A 17,718-nucleotide genomic window follows, 5' to 3' on the forward strand; every position below is an offset into this window, starting at 1 on the left:
TTCAAAGGGGGGGAAGAACTGTGATGAAAAGGGATACTGCCACACAGCTATCTGGAATTTTGTATGTAATTATATGTCTTTTGTAAATATCAACATGATTTATACAAGATGCTTGTGTTACAACTGTATTAGAACTGTATGTCGCGTATATCAAACTGGTCTGTACAGACGTGTGTTAAAAGGGTATTTTATAAAGTGCTTGTACTTAAAATGCAACCACAGTGTGACCTGCTGGAAAAAAACAGAAATGTACATGCACTATTGTAACTCTTTAAATGTATATATTTTAACAGTGGAAACTGGAATACAGAAGGTTAACTTCAGAAAAATAGCTGAAATTAAATTACTTTATAGGCTAGGCCAGAGACAACGTCATACTAGGGAGCTTTTTGTATTGTCTTTGGAATTAACTAATTACTACCTCTGAAAGTATGAAGAAATATAATTGTTTTAGGACTTCCAGCATCTGCCAAAGATATGAGGTCTGTGTATTTTCACAGGTAGATGCTGAATACTGCCAAGCTTCCAGCAGTGGGGGTTTCACCTCGGATAGAGTCAGATGACAAGAAATGATATTCTGCAAGCTATCCCAGCAGTAATGTTTAAGATATTAATCCGAGAACTCTCTGAGAGGGACTGAACATTCTGAATTATGTCTTGAACCTGACAACAAGAACCATTCACCACAACATCTGCCTTGCTCTGTCAATAAGTTTCTAAGGTTCAGTAATTCTCTTAGATATAGTCAGGAATATAGTGAGGTTTAATTTAGATATTTTCTTTATATATTTGAGACTGTCCTTCAATGTTTTTTTTAAATATTTCTTCTGGTTTTGAACTCTGATGTCACTGTGAATATTTATTTAGTATTATCTTTTTCTATTATTATTAAATATATTTAAACCTTTCATTGTGGCTAATCAATGTAGAGATATTTAAGTTCTGAAAGTACTTGCATGTTTATTTGGTGACACCGTGTGGGCCACTCTTAATAACCTTGCTCTTGGTCAAACTACCATTTTGTATTAATATTGCACAGTAAGTTTGGACACCCTTGATTAAGGGCCTTAAAGTAGCTGATAAAGAGTTGGCTGGTGGCAGTGATAAATACCTTATAGTCTGGGCAAAAGGGGGCATAGTCAGTAAACCTCTGCCAGCCTTTCCTGTGTGTGTGTGTGTGTGTGTGTGTGTGTGTGTGTGTGTGTGTGTGTGTGTGTGTGTGTGTAAATCAGACCTCAAAGAGTGTTTATGCCAGCTACTTAAGCAGGGATACGAAGCACTGGTAGGACAGACAGGGTACTGGAGGTGTTGACTTGGCCACTCAGCTGAGATCTCAACTCTAACTGTGCCAGTGAGGCGTCTTACTGGGGATCTAGAGAAAAAGAGAGAAACCAGCCCCGGACTGACTGTGGTCTCTGTGTGCTCTGAAATGCACTTTATGCAGAGAGATGCATCTGGAAATACTGTGTATGTACCTGTTATCCTCACAGTGTACGTTCCTCACTGTTGCCAGTGGTGAGGATTGAGACGCCATGATTACTGGTCCAGTAGTGGGTCATCACATCTTCTCTAGATCTAGATGAAGTTTTACTAGGACAATTCAACAGGTGCTACTAGACCCTTCTTCCTCCTCCCAAATATCACTATGACTACTACAGCAGTGATGGATATGAAGACCAAAGTACAGTTGTGTAAGCTGAACTTACCATAACAATAGATGCTTGAATGATGACTGTTAATTAGCCTCTACCTCCCTTCATGTCTTTTGTTTTTTTGGTGCGTTTTTTATGCCAGGGTGGTCATTTATTTTTTTGTTTTTCCTACCACTGTCCTTTAGGGCTCAGCCTGGCAGGAAAGCTGTGAAGAATTTTGCACCAAAACGTATCATTTAATCAGATCATCTCAAGTTGCTTGACAGTTCAGGTGCATGGAAGCTACCCTAAAGCTTTGGAAGTTTGCCATCTGTTATATCCATGGCAAGATATAACCCATATAGCTAAGGTTACTGCAGCAGTGATCATTTGAACATCTGCCGTTATGCCAAGTTCAACTTAAGCAACTATACTTTTTTGTCATAAGATTGAAGGTGCCAATTTGGGAGGTAATGGGGAGAACTGTACTTATAACCGGGCAGGAAGTTAGATTAAATATAATTTTGTGTGTTAAGAGAAGCTTGATATAATTTAGTTGGTGGGATAATTCTAGCCAATTTTGAATTTTTAGTGCAGAACATTGATGTGTTTTGTGGATTGTATGACCTGCAAATCTAGCTACCTTGTTGTAATACTGTTCTAGTTTAAAGTTTTAGGGTGGTCTGGAAGTTAGTCAAGATGGGAGAACCGTAAAAGTGAGAGAAGAGTAGGTGTGTAGCATGACTCTGGCAGATGCAATAAGGAATTTTTTGACTCTCTTTAGCATTCCTAGTTTTTTGTGAGTTTTTTTTTAATATTGCTCTGTATGTGGAGGTTATACTCAAGCTTGTCATATATTGTAAATATGTATGAACTGGTGCATCAGGTACAGAGCAACTATATAACTAGTGATGAATTAGTCCTATAAAAATAGAAGTGTCTAAAATAAAATAAAGGTTCTCAGCACAAGACTGCAGTCTGTGTGTTAGTAAGACAAATTACCTGTGATTAAACTAGAGATGATTAAGGGAAGAATAAGCATTTTCAGCATTCGCATGAGGATGTCTCCTGGGAAACTTATAACCATAACAATGTCAGGATGTATTGGAGAAGCAAGCCGGAGCAGACAACCAATTATAGCACCCAGGATTACACCTAAAATCAGACAAAGATAAAAAAAAGTGAATATGTCAATTATTTCACATGAAATGCTTGCAGTAGCTCAGTATAAGACACTGAAAAATAAATGGATAGTTTGTTACACAGCATAGCATCAGCAGACTTGTGCTGGTACAAGTCATTCCTTTTTTTACATTTTGTTTTGTTTAATGACTTCATGTTGGTGATAAAGCCTTACCTGGGATGATCCTCCTTCAGAAGAAAGGATATTAGATATGCCCTGAATATATTTGTGAGTGCGCTATATGATTACATTTTACCCAAGTAAACCTGATTAAAATGCACACATCTGCACTAGACAAGTTCTTCTTATTAAGTATTTTAGTACAGGCGTAATTAGCATATCATGAATATAAAAAAAAAAAAACAGCATAAATACATATTTCAAATGACACTGTTTTAGGATGGCTACATAATGAATGAGTAGGCAAACTATAGTAGTCTACCCATCACTTTAGTGTAATGGAAGGAAGGAAACAAACAAAAGTGGACTTGGTTAATAGAGCTAATATGGTAGCTGTAGAGAGATTTGTTATATCACTTAAATTGACTCACATGCACTGCCGTCCAAGAAAGCTAAAGCAATGGCATCTGAAAAACACTCTGTATAAGAATGCGTTAAGTTGCAAAATCACAAGCTATCTGTATGTCTACTGTGCCTGTTCAAAATGACCCCGTTCTTTAATATGGGTCAACATGTTCTGCTTCCATGGAAACAGATGTGATCTTTCCACTGCAGAACAGTAATTATACACCACACATGCACACACATTCACATACTTACACATTTAAAATGTGCAGCTGCAGTACAATTACTCACTGCACAACAGTCAGTTTTGTATAATAGTAGATTAAAAACAACCACACTCTTTGTTAAAGTTAACTGCAAACATTTATTCTGTGCAAGAGATGAAAAGTCATTATTCCTGATTGAATTTAGAAGATCCATAATACGAACATATGACATTTCTGACGTGCCCTTACCTTACTGATTTGTCAGTGGTCTTTTCTGAAAACGTTTTGATATGTGCTTCATAATAACAAGTACATTAAATTGTGTGAGCATACATGTATACATACACTGCATCAACCATGAACTTTATGTCTATTAACGTATGTGTGCTAGCTGTGGCAGTCTTTCTGCTTCTGCGCGCACACACACACACACACACACACACACACACACACACACACACACACACACACACACACACACACAGTCAATACTAACATGTGAGCTGCTCTAATCCCTGCTGTAGAAGCCTGAGACAGGCAATTTTAAACATCGCAAATAAATGAATTGCTACTTATAAATCCTACCAGTATGGAACAAGTGACACTGCGTAATGTGAAATAAATATAAATTAAAAAAATCAAACCATTTTCGATGGATTTGCAATGAAATTCAATGAACATGAAAATATACGTTGGTATATATCACAGAGTTTAATATTTCCTCTAAAGCTGTATGCAAGTCATACCAATAACAGCTGTAGCATAAACACTGAACTGTGTTATGATATATGCAAATTGGGGAAAGTTAGACCTTGTATGTGTGTACATCCTAATACTTGGACAGCTATCTTTCTAGTAGCCACCCAGACTGAGACTGTACTGATCCCTAAAGTGGAAGATAGCTTTTCTACCTGTCAAATGGGTGCACAATACTCCTTACAAATGAAACTCATCTGGTGAGTGAAGAGATGCAGAACAGCCTTCAGCTTATTTAGCAGGGCAGCTGTTGGGGGTACAAAGGCCTTTGAATTCTCACCAGTGAACTCAACAGTACAATCCTTCAGCATTCCAGTCACCACAAGTTTGCTCTGCAGTGTACATAAATTATATAAATGGGACACCTTAAGGTGAGATTGTATCAGCACTTGGAAAATGAAATGTGATAAAAATCAAGCCTTAACTGAAAATATTTCCAATGATTGGTGATAGGAAATTTAAAATTTCATGCAGATGCAAAAATTCTACAAAGCTGACTTAACTCAAGGTTTAATGGAAAAACTAAAAAAATACACAGCTGCCCAGCCAGACTTATGGTACATTATATCCTTGTAGAAAAAAATCACCCTGATATCATAACATCACTAGTATGGATGTCTCTGGACAAAATACTTCAGCACGAACAGCTCGAGTTAACAATGGCACACTGCACGGGCTCCTGTACAAACAAGTAATCGCAAACCGTACCTTTACTAAGCTGGCAGAGCAGAGCTCATACAAGAGATTATAAGACTGTCACTTGCTAATCATTTCTGCCACAAACCTTTCTGCTAGAAATGAGCACCATTACACTATTGTCACCAGCGATGGACGGCTGCCCTCTACTGAACAGGCTAGTTTTCTGTTTAAAAATATCAGTTAACTAGGTTAGAAAAAAATTCAGAATTATTATAATAAACAGATAGATGGATTTAAATATTTAAATTATAGGAATCAATTGGAACAATTGTCCCTGTACTCAATATGGTATGTTTAGTCAGAGATAACCTTATAATTGTCTACAAATGCATAAATGATGCTGTTATGTTGGCTACAACTGGTATGGAGACATGACACCATAGTGGTGGTACAAGAAATAACAGATGCTTTGTGGACAATTCACTCTATAACACAAACCTGGGGAAGTGATTCTTTAATGAAAAGGCTGGTATATTACTGAATGAATTACCATGGGGATTAGAAAGTCTTCTATTCTTGATAAGTTCAAGCATTTGTATGTAAAATTTCTTTACTCATAGAGCTTGATCAAATCATCTATCACACTAACATGTTGTTCATGTTTCACCAAGAAAAACAATTTTATTATGTGGGGATTATATTTTTTTTCATATTTTCTTAAAAAATATTCAACATGTATTTTTTTTCTGAAAAAAAAAAAAAAAGCAAAAAAAAAAAAAAAAAACAAAACCCTTGAAAACAAAAAACTATTAACAAACAAAAAAATAAAAATAAAAAAAAAAAAAAACAAAAAAAAAAAAAACAAAAAAAAAAAAAAAAAAAAAAAAAAAAAACCTTATTATTACATTAGCATTTTTTGACAGAAAAAATTCACTACACATATTTCTCACTATTCCCTTTATTCACTTGTGCTTCCTTTGCAAAAAAAAAACTGAAACCCTTTTGAAAGAACCTATTCAACATAACTGCACACTTCTGACATATTTTACTCTGCTTTCATATTAATAGTTTTTGCATTTTTTCTAATTTCTATTACTATTTTAACACCATAGCATAATTTTTTGTATGTGAAAACCTAAAAAATTTTAACTGATTTAACTTCCCACTGATTCAAGACAAAAGCTGCTTATTATTCAACCATAAAAGACTTGAAATGACTTGCTTCCTTGCTATTTTTTATTCATACTGTGGATCTACATATTATTTCAAACAAACAAAAAAACATAAAAAATAAAAAACAAAAACCTACCTCTCAAAGGGAGGTAACATAAAAAAAAACCAACCTTTTAATAAAAAAAATCCTTAACACTGAAAAAAAGAAAAGGAAAAAAGGAAAGAGGGAAAAAAAAAAAAGAAAAAAAATAGAGTAATGAAAGGTGAAATGATAAAAGTATATGGGTCATTTCCATACCTTCATCTTCCTCTTTAAAACCTAGTTGCTCAGGTTTGAGGTTTCAGGCTTTCTCTGTTGGCTGTTGTGAAGCACCTCCAAGAAAACGCTGAGAAGAAGCGGTTTTTTGAGACGATTTTTCTCTGTTTATTTGCTAAGTTTTCTGCATAGCTGCCTAGCTTGAGCATTTTCTGGCTTCTGCGAGCTAAACTTTTGGATTTCGTATTAGGTAGCTGCATTTAGAGCAATGATCCGAGCTGCTTGCTGAATTTCCGTTTGTAATTTAATTTTAAATCATTTTTAAAACTTGCATATTTCGTCCTGACCTAGCACTTTGTGTGGGTCATTTAATGTAACTGATATAACTTGATATTACTTGTGAACCTCATATTCTGTAAAACAAAACAAAAAATCTTGCTTTCTTTTTTCCCCACTTTTTCTGAGCAAAGTTCAGTTACAGGCTTGTTGTCTCTTGAACTGTTTGAGTTTCTGTGAGGCCATTTTTGTTTTTGGGCTGAAGGAGGGTCTCTGTGTTCATCAGTGACAGTGATAACATTGAGCAGCTCGAGAGGTTACTGACTTGAAACTGTAGTTTTGACACACTAAATGCTCTTATAACTCCTTCATCTTTCCTTCTAAAACCCAAGTTGCCCCATGGTTTGAAAGGTTCTTCAGGCTTTGTTACTGTTGGTGAAGCAACTCCAAGAGCAAAAAACGCTGAGAAGAAGGGTTTACCTTTGAGATTTCCTGCCATTTTTCCTCTGGTTTTATTTTGCTTGGTGCTCTTTTCTCTGCATAGCTGCTCAGGCTTGAGCATTTTCTGCTTTGTTAAACTTGATTTCTGTATTAGTAGCTGTATTTAGAGCACAAACCAAAAGCTGTTGCCGAATTTCCCGTTTGCACTTAATTTTAAATCGTTTTCAAAACTTGCATATTTTCTGTCCTGACCCAGCACTCTTGTGTGGGGGTCATTTACTGCACTGTTATAACTTGATATTACTTGTGAACCTCTGCTATCTCTGTAAAACAAAACAAAAAAAAAAAAAATCTTGCTTTTTTCCCCACTTTTCTGAGAGTTAAAAGCCCAGCTACAGGTTTGCTGTTCCCGAACTGTTTGAAGCTCTTGCGAGGCCATTTTGCTGGGCTAAAGGAAAATCTCGTGTCTACCAGCGCGACTCAACATTGAGCAGCTTCCCTGCCCCCGGAGAGGTGGTTACTGACTTGAAACTGTAGTTTATTGGCCACTAGGGTCATTTCCATAACTCCTTCATCTTCCTCTCTTAAAACCTAGTTGCCTCAGTGGTTTGAGCTGCCTTTCAGGCTTGTTGGCTGTTGGTGAAGCACCTCCAAGAGGAAAACGCTGAGAAGAAGGGCCTTTGAAGTTTTCAAGTATTTTTTTCTCTGTTTATTTGCTAAGTTTTTCTGCATAGCTGCTAGCTTGAGCATTTTCTGGCTTGTTAAACTTGATTTCTGTATTATTGGCTGTATTTGAGCACAACCAAAAAAGCTGTTTGCTGAATTTCCTGTTGCACTTGTTTGTGTTTTCTTAAAACTTGCATTTTCTTGATCTAGCACTCTTGTGTGGGGTCATTTACTGCACTGTTATAACCAGTATTATGACGAACCTCTGCTATCTCTGTAAAAACAAAAACAAAAAAAAAAAATCTTGCTTTTTCCCACTTTTCTGAGTTAAAAAGAAAGTTCAGTTACAGGCTTGTTCCTGAACTGTGGGGTATATGAGGCCATTTTTGCTTGGGCTGAAGGAAAGGTCTCTGTGTTTATCAGTGGGAGTGACTAACATTGAGCAGCTTCCTGCCCCCGGAGAGGTGGTTGCAGACTTGAAACTGTAGTTTTATTGGCCACTAGGGGTCATTTCTCACTCTTCATTTGTCCTCGGAGAAGGTGGTTTAGGAGCGATGACTTGTGGTTTTGTTGGCCAATTTGGGTCATTTCCTGTCTTATCAGGCCCCTGCTATAAAGCAACTTTTAGCCTTGATTTGTGATTTTCTTATTGAGTTGCTACTGTGTTGCACACTAGGGCAGCTCGGTTAAGCAGGTTTTAATAGCCGAGCTACCTAAAGTCCACTCTTCAAATTTTCCCTTAAAACTACCTTCCTCAGAACTATACTACACATTCTAATCAGCGTATCCTATAATTAAAGATCATCTCTACTTGACTCCGTGAACTATTCTCTATCCTGTTAAGCGTAGCACTTGCTCTACAGTACTTATACCTTGATCGGCCTCTGGTGTGATATTTTGAGCAACCCCCATTTCTCGGTCCTTACGTCCCGAATCTTTTGGTTTTTTGTCTATTCCTTCTAGCATATCGAGGGATCAGTTGCTAATGTCCTCCTGCTCTTCGTGAACACAAGAATCTTGAGCAGTATTTAATTGCCTCATGTACTGAGCAACCCTCACCTCCTCCCACAAAACTACAAATACACAGAAGTGCAACTACGTGACTGGAGGCTGAGCTCTCTCTCCAACATAAGTTTAGCAAGACCAGTCAGGAGGAGAAAGTTACCACACACACCTAGACTGATGCCATATTACCATACAACCTCAAATCATACATAAACACACAAGGGCTGCTGGGAGGCTCTGATCAAAAATCACCAAAACAGCAGAGGCCACCAAAGCAGACTGCCCAAACAGCACCACTTCAAGAACGCTTTTGCAACACATAGACCTCACAGTCAGAGTGTCAAACAGATCACACATTATAAGACAGCAAGTATAGAGCCACTAGTCATTGGTGACTCATAGTCAGACACACTGGCGTCCGCTCACCGAGCCTGAGTAGGAAAGGTCACAATGCAGCTGCCTGTGAGCGCTGGGAAATCCGCCACATACTTGCCGCCTCAAGGTCTCTCAACAGCAGGTACAAATATGATTCAGTCATTGTCACGCTGGTGTAAAAGCGAGCCTGAACGTGCCTCAACGGACTACATGAAAGAGACATTGAGGCTCTCTGATTATGTAGCCCAGACAATATGACCCTGACCTTAAACGTATACTACTTCACTGCAGGCCTGGTGCCACAATACGAGAGATAAGATGATCCAGCTTTAACAATTGGCCAAACACTGGTGTCATTCAAGGATCCAGTGTCTGTCTGCAGATGACATGCTGGACCACGCTGCTTGCAGGCTGACACCTGCCTGGGACCCGGATATTGGCAAAGAGCTCTTGCCACCCCCCATAGTGCCTTTTTGAGCAGAAACAAATTCTCATGCCACCCTAGAAGACACAAAAAGGAAAAAAAAAACTAAGGAGTAGTACGCCATGCTGAGAGTCTAAATCTCAAAATGCCTTTTCAGGCCCTTCTCAGTACAGGAGAACATGATGTATGACCCAAAACCTGGTTCAGGCTCCCAAGGCACCAGGCGCTATCAGGTTTTACCTCTTATCATGGTTCATTGAAATCTGGACTAATACCAAGAAAGGAGGGGTATCCATATTCATCAGGACACCCACACCTCAGACTGAGTGGCAACGCCACGGTCGCCGGAGACCATCCGGGTGCAATTAACCATAAACCGAACTACTCTACCGGTGTATGTACGGGCTACCCTCACAAGCACCGAGATTTTCATGGCCTTCCACAGAAAACACTAGAGGGATAAATGTATCGCAAACACCATCATACTAGGTGACTTCCATTCACTAACAGACTGGAACACTTTCACCAACCCAAACACCCCTAGCCCAAAAAAGATCCTGGAATTCATAAACTCAAATGCCATGGGCAATGATATATACGCAGAGATAACATGGCAGTCTCATCATCCACGAACATGGGAGCTTCGTGTTGCTTGCAGGAGGTATGCCTCACTGGTGAGATCAGACCACAAACCCATCTCGCTGGGTCCTCATCCCACCCCACACAAATAAAAGGCCACAGTAAAAACTTTCTCAAGGCGACCACGCACTTCTAAAGACTAGTGGTCTCCTTTAAAAGGCCTGACGGCGGGCAAGTACTCAAGCCATGAATCACTTACCCAAATACCTTCTATGGCACACCACAGGCTGCATGGATAAAGGGCATCCCAAAACAAGAACTCTTTGTACCAAAAGGCAAGCATCCAGTCTGGTGGACCCCCAGCCATAAACAAACTCTACAACAAAAAGGAGGCTACTAGGAATCGACAAAAATCCTTAAGGTAGGGTACCCTTGATCTATAGTAAAAACTAAAACTCTCATAGATATCAAAGCAAATTTCAGAAAAAATATTTAAAGACTCAAAAAGATAAATCATAAAGCCTTCTTTAGCTATGTTAGAAACCTGGAGAAGCTCCAGATATGCTCAAACTAGTTCAAAATGATGTGAAGATTCGCGTCTGGGCACCAACATACTGGCTGACAGGTTCAATTACAAACTATCCCCCTCCCGGAGATATCTACCCAACGATTGCAGCCCCCAAACATCTCCGGCGCCCAAGTGAGAACTGCTCTCTCAAAGCAAAACACAACATCCATGGGACCTGATGGTGTGACTGTGTGCTCCATGAACTCAATGAGGTCGGCCACAGCTAGGACAGCTGTTTAATCAAAATCTCCTTACCTCTGGATCGTGCGGGGTGGCGCGCCAGCTGTGTTTCCACTTCACAAAAGGCGGTGCCCTCCACCCGTCCCTGGAAATTACAGTAGTAAGCTTGACGAGCGCATCTGCAAGCCACAGAGGATGTGGACCTCATAAAATAAAGACATAGGGAATTTGCGGACTTTGGATTCAGCAGTTTGGCTTTGTCAAAGGCAGATCATGCCTTTTAAGCTTGGTTGTTTTTGAAACAGTCACAAAGTATTTGTTGAGGAAGGCAATCACAGCCTACCTCGATCCTGGCTAAAGGCCTTGATCACAATACCCCATTGGTATCGGTAGAAAAACTCATCAGCTTAAAATGTCAACCCATACATCCCACAAGATGGGTTTGCGACATTGATGAATCCCACAGGGTCAAACTGCTAGTATGTCAGAACTGACCTGTCTGGTGGTGTCCACAGTGATCTCTAGGCCCACTCTTATTTGAAAAAATCTCTACTTTTTCCGGGAAGTACAAAGCAAACACAGGAGGTTATGGCTGACAAAGTTTGCGAATGACTGCAAACTAGGCATGTAGTAGCTACATCTGACACAAATATCCTTCAGAAGGAGGTCCTCACAAGAAGCGGATAACTGGTGCCAGAGCCGGCCTAAGTTAAATGCCAAAAATGCATAAGTCATGCCGCGGGAAAAACAAAGGTTGCCTAGCTGCCAAATGGGTGGCAATCCACACAGGCACGGAAAGAAGTTGTATCAGGGACCTGGGGACCCAGGTTGATAGTAATCTGTCATTCCGACACCCATGTCATAGCTAAAGTAGTTGGGAAGACCTTCCATTGCCACCTTATCATGAAGAGTTCTCATCTAGATCAAAAGGGGAGGTCATAGTCTCCCTTTACTCATCACTCATCAGACCAATGATTGGTACAATGCCCCCATTCGGAATGTGTCCTGACCCGACGCACAGCAGCTGGAGGCCACAAGTTCCTCACCAAAGGATGGGGTCTCAAAATCTGGCCATGCTGCCCGACTGAAGAACTTGAGCTCTATTCAGTGGGCTTACCGCTTGCTCAGAGGTGACCTTTTGCCCTAACATAAAGGTGTGTCAAACTGATTTGATGAATATGCTGTTCACCTCAAAATCTAGATCCATCGAACCTAGGAGACTTAAGCCTTGACACATTATTAATAGGGCGTGCTGGAGGGATAGATTCATCACCCAAGACTCCTATGCTGTGGAACAAAGTCGATACATGTGAGGCGGAGCACCTGCTGGCCTTGTTCAGAGAAATCTTGACCAATGGATGGAGATGGAATATACCCAGGGATTACCTCAGATGTCACTGCTAAACAGAGCACAGAAAATAATAGGTATAGTTCCCATACTAAAGGGGTGGCCTAAGCCACAAGCGATGGGCTAAGCTTGTGAAATGCCCTCAGACAGATAGCCTAAAATGTGAACCTATGAACCTATGAACAACCTAAAATAAAAAAAAATTCACAAAAAAAAAAAAAAAAAACCCAAAAAAAAAAAACCAAAAATAAACAAAAAAAAAAAAAAAAAAACCCCCAAAAAAAACCCAACAAAACACTCCCTTCCATATCTTAATTTCCCTTCTATAATATTTTTTTTTGAGAGGGGGGGGGACCTTAAACCCAAAAAACAAACCCCAATTAAAAAAAAAAAAAAAAAAAAACACAAAAAAAAGAAAAAAAAATTTGCCCAACTTTTGAAAACAAAAAAACCCCCACACAATATGACCTTCAAAAATAGAAAAAACAACAAAACAAAAACCCATATACACAACAAAAAAAAACTAAACAAAAACCCAAAAACCTTGTTAATATAATAAACCTCAAAATATTAATACTTATGGGAGAAGGGCCAACAAACCCACACAAAACAAAATAAACATATTTTTAAACATATATATATATACATATGATACTTAAATGTTGCAATATATGATAACTCCAGCCTAGATAGGATTTTAGATGCTCAGCAAATTGTAAAACCTCAATATAATAAAACATAATATAATGACTACTATTTGTCTTACTGTTTGTGCAAACAGTGTCACATATGCCTAAAAGTTACAATTGATAATAATATTAAGATATTCCAGCAGTATATGTGAGACTATAAAGCAGAAATGTCTGAGCTATATTAATAAGGTATTATGCAGTGATTATTTTCATGTGCATATGTTTGAATTTTGTTTGCTTATTGGCTAATATCATGCAATGATTTTAACTGATGTGGAGATATCAGGGAGATATTATATTTATAAGCATACATGCCCCTAAACATTTATAAAAAGGATTGCAATACCTAAGTTCTCTGTCTTCTTTAAGTTAGCATATATACTTCAGAAGACTGCTTTGAAAATACTATAAAAAAGGATATAACAAAAAAAATTGATATTTAAAATTAAAACACCACTAAAATATATATTAATATATATATATAAAAAATATTATTTTCTTTTTTTATTTAACACAAAAACCACAAACACAAACAACAAAAAAAAACCCCAATAAACCAAACCAAAGACATATAAAAAAAGAAAGAAAGGACAACAAAAAAAACCAACAAGATATTTACATCCTCTCATATAATATAAACATACACAACTATAAAACTATAATATTCTTCAAAACTTTTATCAGAAAGAGAAATAGAAACAAAATAAAAACAACCACAAAAACAACCAAAGAGCTTATACATACACCTATTTATCTCAAATTTAAACATATATTTAACATATCTTCAATATTTCCTAAAACACTCTTTTTGGATAACTACTATATTTTGAGAAAAAGAGTATACATAATATTTTACTACATATATATATTATTTTGATGGGGAAGCAAAAAAAAAAAAAAGAAAAAGACAAAAATACATACATAATATACCAAAACAACATACTAAAACACCCTAATCTACATATTTCTCTTATACATTTGAAGAGGAGACACAAAAAAAAACAAAAAAAAAATAATATATATACTATAATATAACATATATATTATAAGTTCATGCATAATGAAAAAACAACAGAAAACTCATGGATAATTCTATATTGATGTACAGCTCATTGACATTATGATACCAAACATAAAAATACACAAAAACATATTACAAACCACCAAATACAAGAAAAAATATAGTACATTAAATAATTTAATTGACTATGAATTATAGTTAAAATCATTGTTTAGTTAAAATCATTAAATTTTCAGTTAAAATATTAATTGTATAATATTAATATTTGTAATAATCACTTTAATAATGTTAATAATCATTCTTATATAAGAGATTAATTATGTTAAGGATATGCATATAAAGTTTATGTATTAAGATTTATTGTGTGGCTTTATGACATGTTTAAGATAGTTTCTTTACAATTTCTATCTCTTTGGTTTTATTGTGTAATTTGTTGTGAACTATATCAATTCATATTAAACAACACTTCATACCTATTCCTAACCCTCTAATATTCATAAATTCTTTAATAATCCTTCTCTTTACATAATTTACACTATTCTTATATACATAATTTTTTGGGAAAGAGAAAACAAAAAAAAATAATTAAAACTAAACTCTTAACTAAAAAAAATTTCCTTTTTAAGAGAAAAAAATGCTACAACCTCTAAATAAATAAAACTACAAACACACCCAATATACCACAAAACTATGAGGAGAGAAAAAAAAAAAAAAAAGAAAAAGCACTAATTTGTTGTCTAATCTTTTGTATTTTTATCTAAGCATCAGTTATTATTTTTTTTTATTTTTTTAAATTTAATTTTTTTATAGGGAAATTGTTAAAGCAGCTATTACAAGTTTTTATAATTAAGTAATTTATTTTGTTTAAGCGCTACATGAATAATGTCTGTCATGTAAAAACAGTTTGTTTGAACATTTGTTATGCAGAAAATACAGACTCACATATGTTTCATTAGGTTACTGGTATTGTAAATGCTTTAGTGAACTTAAAGTTTTTATTTTCAAAATCTGGGTTTTGTGTTACATTTGTATATTACTGTATAGAAGGTTAAATTTTATATAAAGAATACATATATACCCACACATACACACAACTTAGATTAAATACTGAACACAGAGAACACCTTTGAAATCTCATGCCGCCTTATTAACACCAACTCCCCCTGAAGTCTCACAACATTAAAATAATAATTTATTAATACTGGTGTTATACTGATTTCATATGTGGCTAGGTTTTTACCTTGCACTTATGCATGCTAATGGCATATTGATTACATGTTTGCTTATTTTATTGGGTCACATAATAAAACACTCGGATTAGAAAAATATATAATGAGATTTGGTGAGTGAGCCCCAATATTATAACGTTTTATTATTCTGTTTTTTATGCCTAGGTGACACTAAGCAGTAATGCACTCCACAGCATTAGATCTTTGAATGATTTACATATTAATTCAGCAAAAAGTTTTATATACTTGACAAAACTCTAGTGTTAAACTACTATTTTTTAAACAATTGTATCATCTCCAACAAACAAAAGACAAAACTGAAAAATAACAAAAACACTAAGTAACCAGCATTGAAGCAATAACTAGAAGCAACAAAACAATGCCACTAGCGAAAAATTATAATATGTATGATTTAATACACAAAAATAAAAACAGCAGCTTAAGTACTTTCATTCAAATACATCAGGACTTCTTCAGAATCTAAAGTAAAATGCTTACAAACCTCCTTTTTATACTCTACACAATAAAACTAATTAATTAATTACATTATTACCAGGCAACCGTATTAAGTTAGTAATAATGAGAAAGACAAAATTTACATTAAAACTGTTAAACAACTCTAAGAACTTTAAAAACATAATACAAACCATTACATTTAAATTTATTAGATTTTAATTTTAATATACAATAAATATAAATATTTTTTTTATATTTGGGAAATGAGTAGCATTTAATCTCATCTGCCACCTCACTTCTCTGGATTCCAAAAGTAATTTGCAACCCCCGCACCCCCCCCCCCCACCGTGGTTAACTTTAACCCTTTCCGGGATTCCAAATAAAAACTTCTTATAGGAAAGAAAAATCCTTGTATGTTTAAACTGAGCATTATTTTCATTGCACTTTGTTATATTGTAATTATGCTCACAAATTCTCTTACGGAACTGTCACTCCGTTTCACCCACATAAAGTACTGGGCATCCTGAACACTTGGCAAGATATACTACGCATTTACTTAAACAGTTCCCCTTAATAAATCTAACATTAGAATGAATATTGTCCTCTAATACTAAGGATACCCCTTCAAAAATATAAGAACATTGAGAACAAGAACCACATTTTCCTGTCCCAGTACGTGGAGTCCATGACTGTCTAGTATCAAGCAATCTCCATTCAAACCAATCCTTTATGTTCCTACCAGTCTTCTACACAAAACACAGGCTCAGCTCACAATAAATTGTGTACATGACAGTAGGTGCTTAAAATGTTGTCATGCCTATAAGAAGTTTTTATTTCGCAACACCATAGGGGGTCATTACAAATTACTTTTGGAATCCAAAGAAGAGAAGTGGCAGATTAAATTAAATGCTACTCAGTTTCCAGCTATAAATGAAAATATTTCTATTCATTCTATATCAAAATTGAAAGCTAATAAATTTCCATGCAATAGTTTATATTTATTATTCTTTTTAAAGTTCTTAGAGTTGTATAAAAATTTTAATGTAATTGTTGTCTTTCTCAATGGTACTGGACTAACATGGTTGCCTGGTAATAAGATGGGAATTAATTTAGTTTTATTGTGTAGAGTATTAAAAATGGGTGACGCAGTGGTGTAAAGGTTAACGCTGTCACCTCACAGCAAGAGGTTCTCTGGTTTGATTTTCAGCTGGTGTGCCTTCTGTGCAGAGTTTGCATGTTCTCCCTGAATTCACGTGGGTTTCCTCAGAGTACTCCGGTTCCCTCCCATATTCCAAAGACATACATCTGGAGCATTGCTCCCCAGTCCTTCACTGTAAATAGGCTCTGTCCTAGTTGGACTTTTCCAGACAACAAAATGATAAATAAAAAAAAATAAATAAAAGGGTGCTTGTAAGCATTTGGCTTTAGATTCTGAAGACGTCCTGATGTAGTTGGATGAAACACTTGATCTGTTCTTCTTTTTATTTTTATCTATTAAAACAAAACATGCCAAGTAAACTTGTACATTCTGGCAGTGAACAACTAGCTGGAAATCCATATTGTTATGGATAACAACACTATATTGAGGATCTGTTCTAAACATTCTTTGAAACTGACACTTTTTCAATCATTAATTCGTTCATATCTCAGCAGATACCATCTCTGCATTTCAGACGATATCTTACAAAAGATCAAGGAAAGTTCAAGAAGTCACTTTTAAACAAGACATGCTACCTTCAGAGAAGGTGATACTATCTATTAACTGCTAAAATAAGATACTAGAAGGTAAAACTTACCGACAACTGTTAGAGTTAGAAGTAGATTTTTCATAAGTTTTCCACATAATCTGTTCCGTAGAGGCTTTGGTGGTGTCTCTTCAATGTTCAGCTGACTGTCATGCATCCGGACCTCCACTTGTTTAGGCATATTGTTGGCACTATGGAAGAGAAAGCAAATGGGATTAAGAAAAGTGGGTAGCTGGGTTGTTGAGTCAAATATCTTGGCAATATGCATGATGCTAAGTTCAGCAATAAAGTGGAATGAGTAATGCTAAAAGCAAAGTATACTATATTTATTGGAATGTTTAAAA

At 36.2% G+C, this 17,718-nt stretch overlaps 1 protein-coding gene across 4 annotated transcripts in view; it reads right to left on the minus strand.

Moving 5' to 3' along the window:
- SLC1A2 (solute carrier family 1 member 2) overlaps window positions 1-17,718 on the minus strand; it is a 472,492-nt gene that overhangs the window by 125,614 nt on the left and 329,160 nt on the right. For all 4 annotated transcript variants that reach the window (XM_044082654.1, XM_044082653.1, XM_044082650.1 and 1 more), the window contains exons 2-3: window positions 17,426-17,565; window positions 2,634-2,786 (exon numbers count right to left, since the gene is read on the minus strand). In XM_044082654.1, the coding sequence (XP_043938589.1) occupies window positions 2,634-2,786; window positions 17,426-17,565 (293 nt within the window). The remainder of the gene's footprint in view (window positions 1-2,633; window positions 2,787-17,425; window positions 17,566-17,718) is intronic.

The sequence above is a fragment of the Protopterus annectens genome, chromosome 9.part0 (assembly GCF_019279795.1).
Source record: "Protopterus annectens isolate FY-2018-M chromosome 9.part0, PAN1.0, whole genome shotgun sequence".
Taxonomy (NCBI): Eukaryota; Metazoa; Chordata; order Ceratodontiformes; family Protopteridae; genus Protopterus; species Protopterus annectens.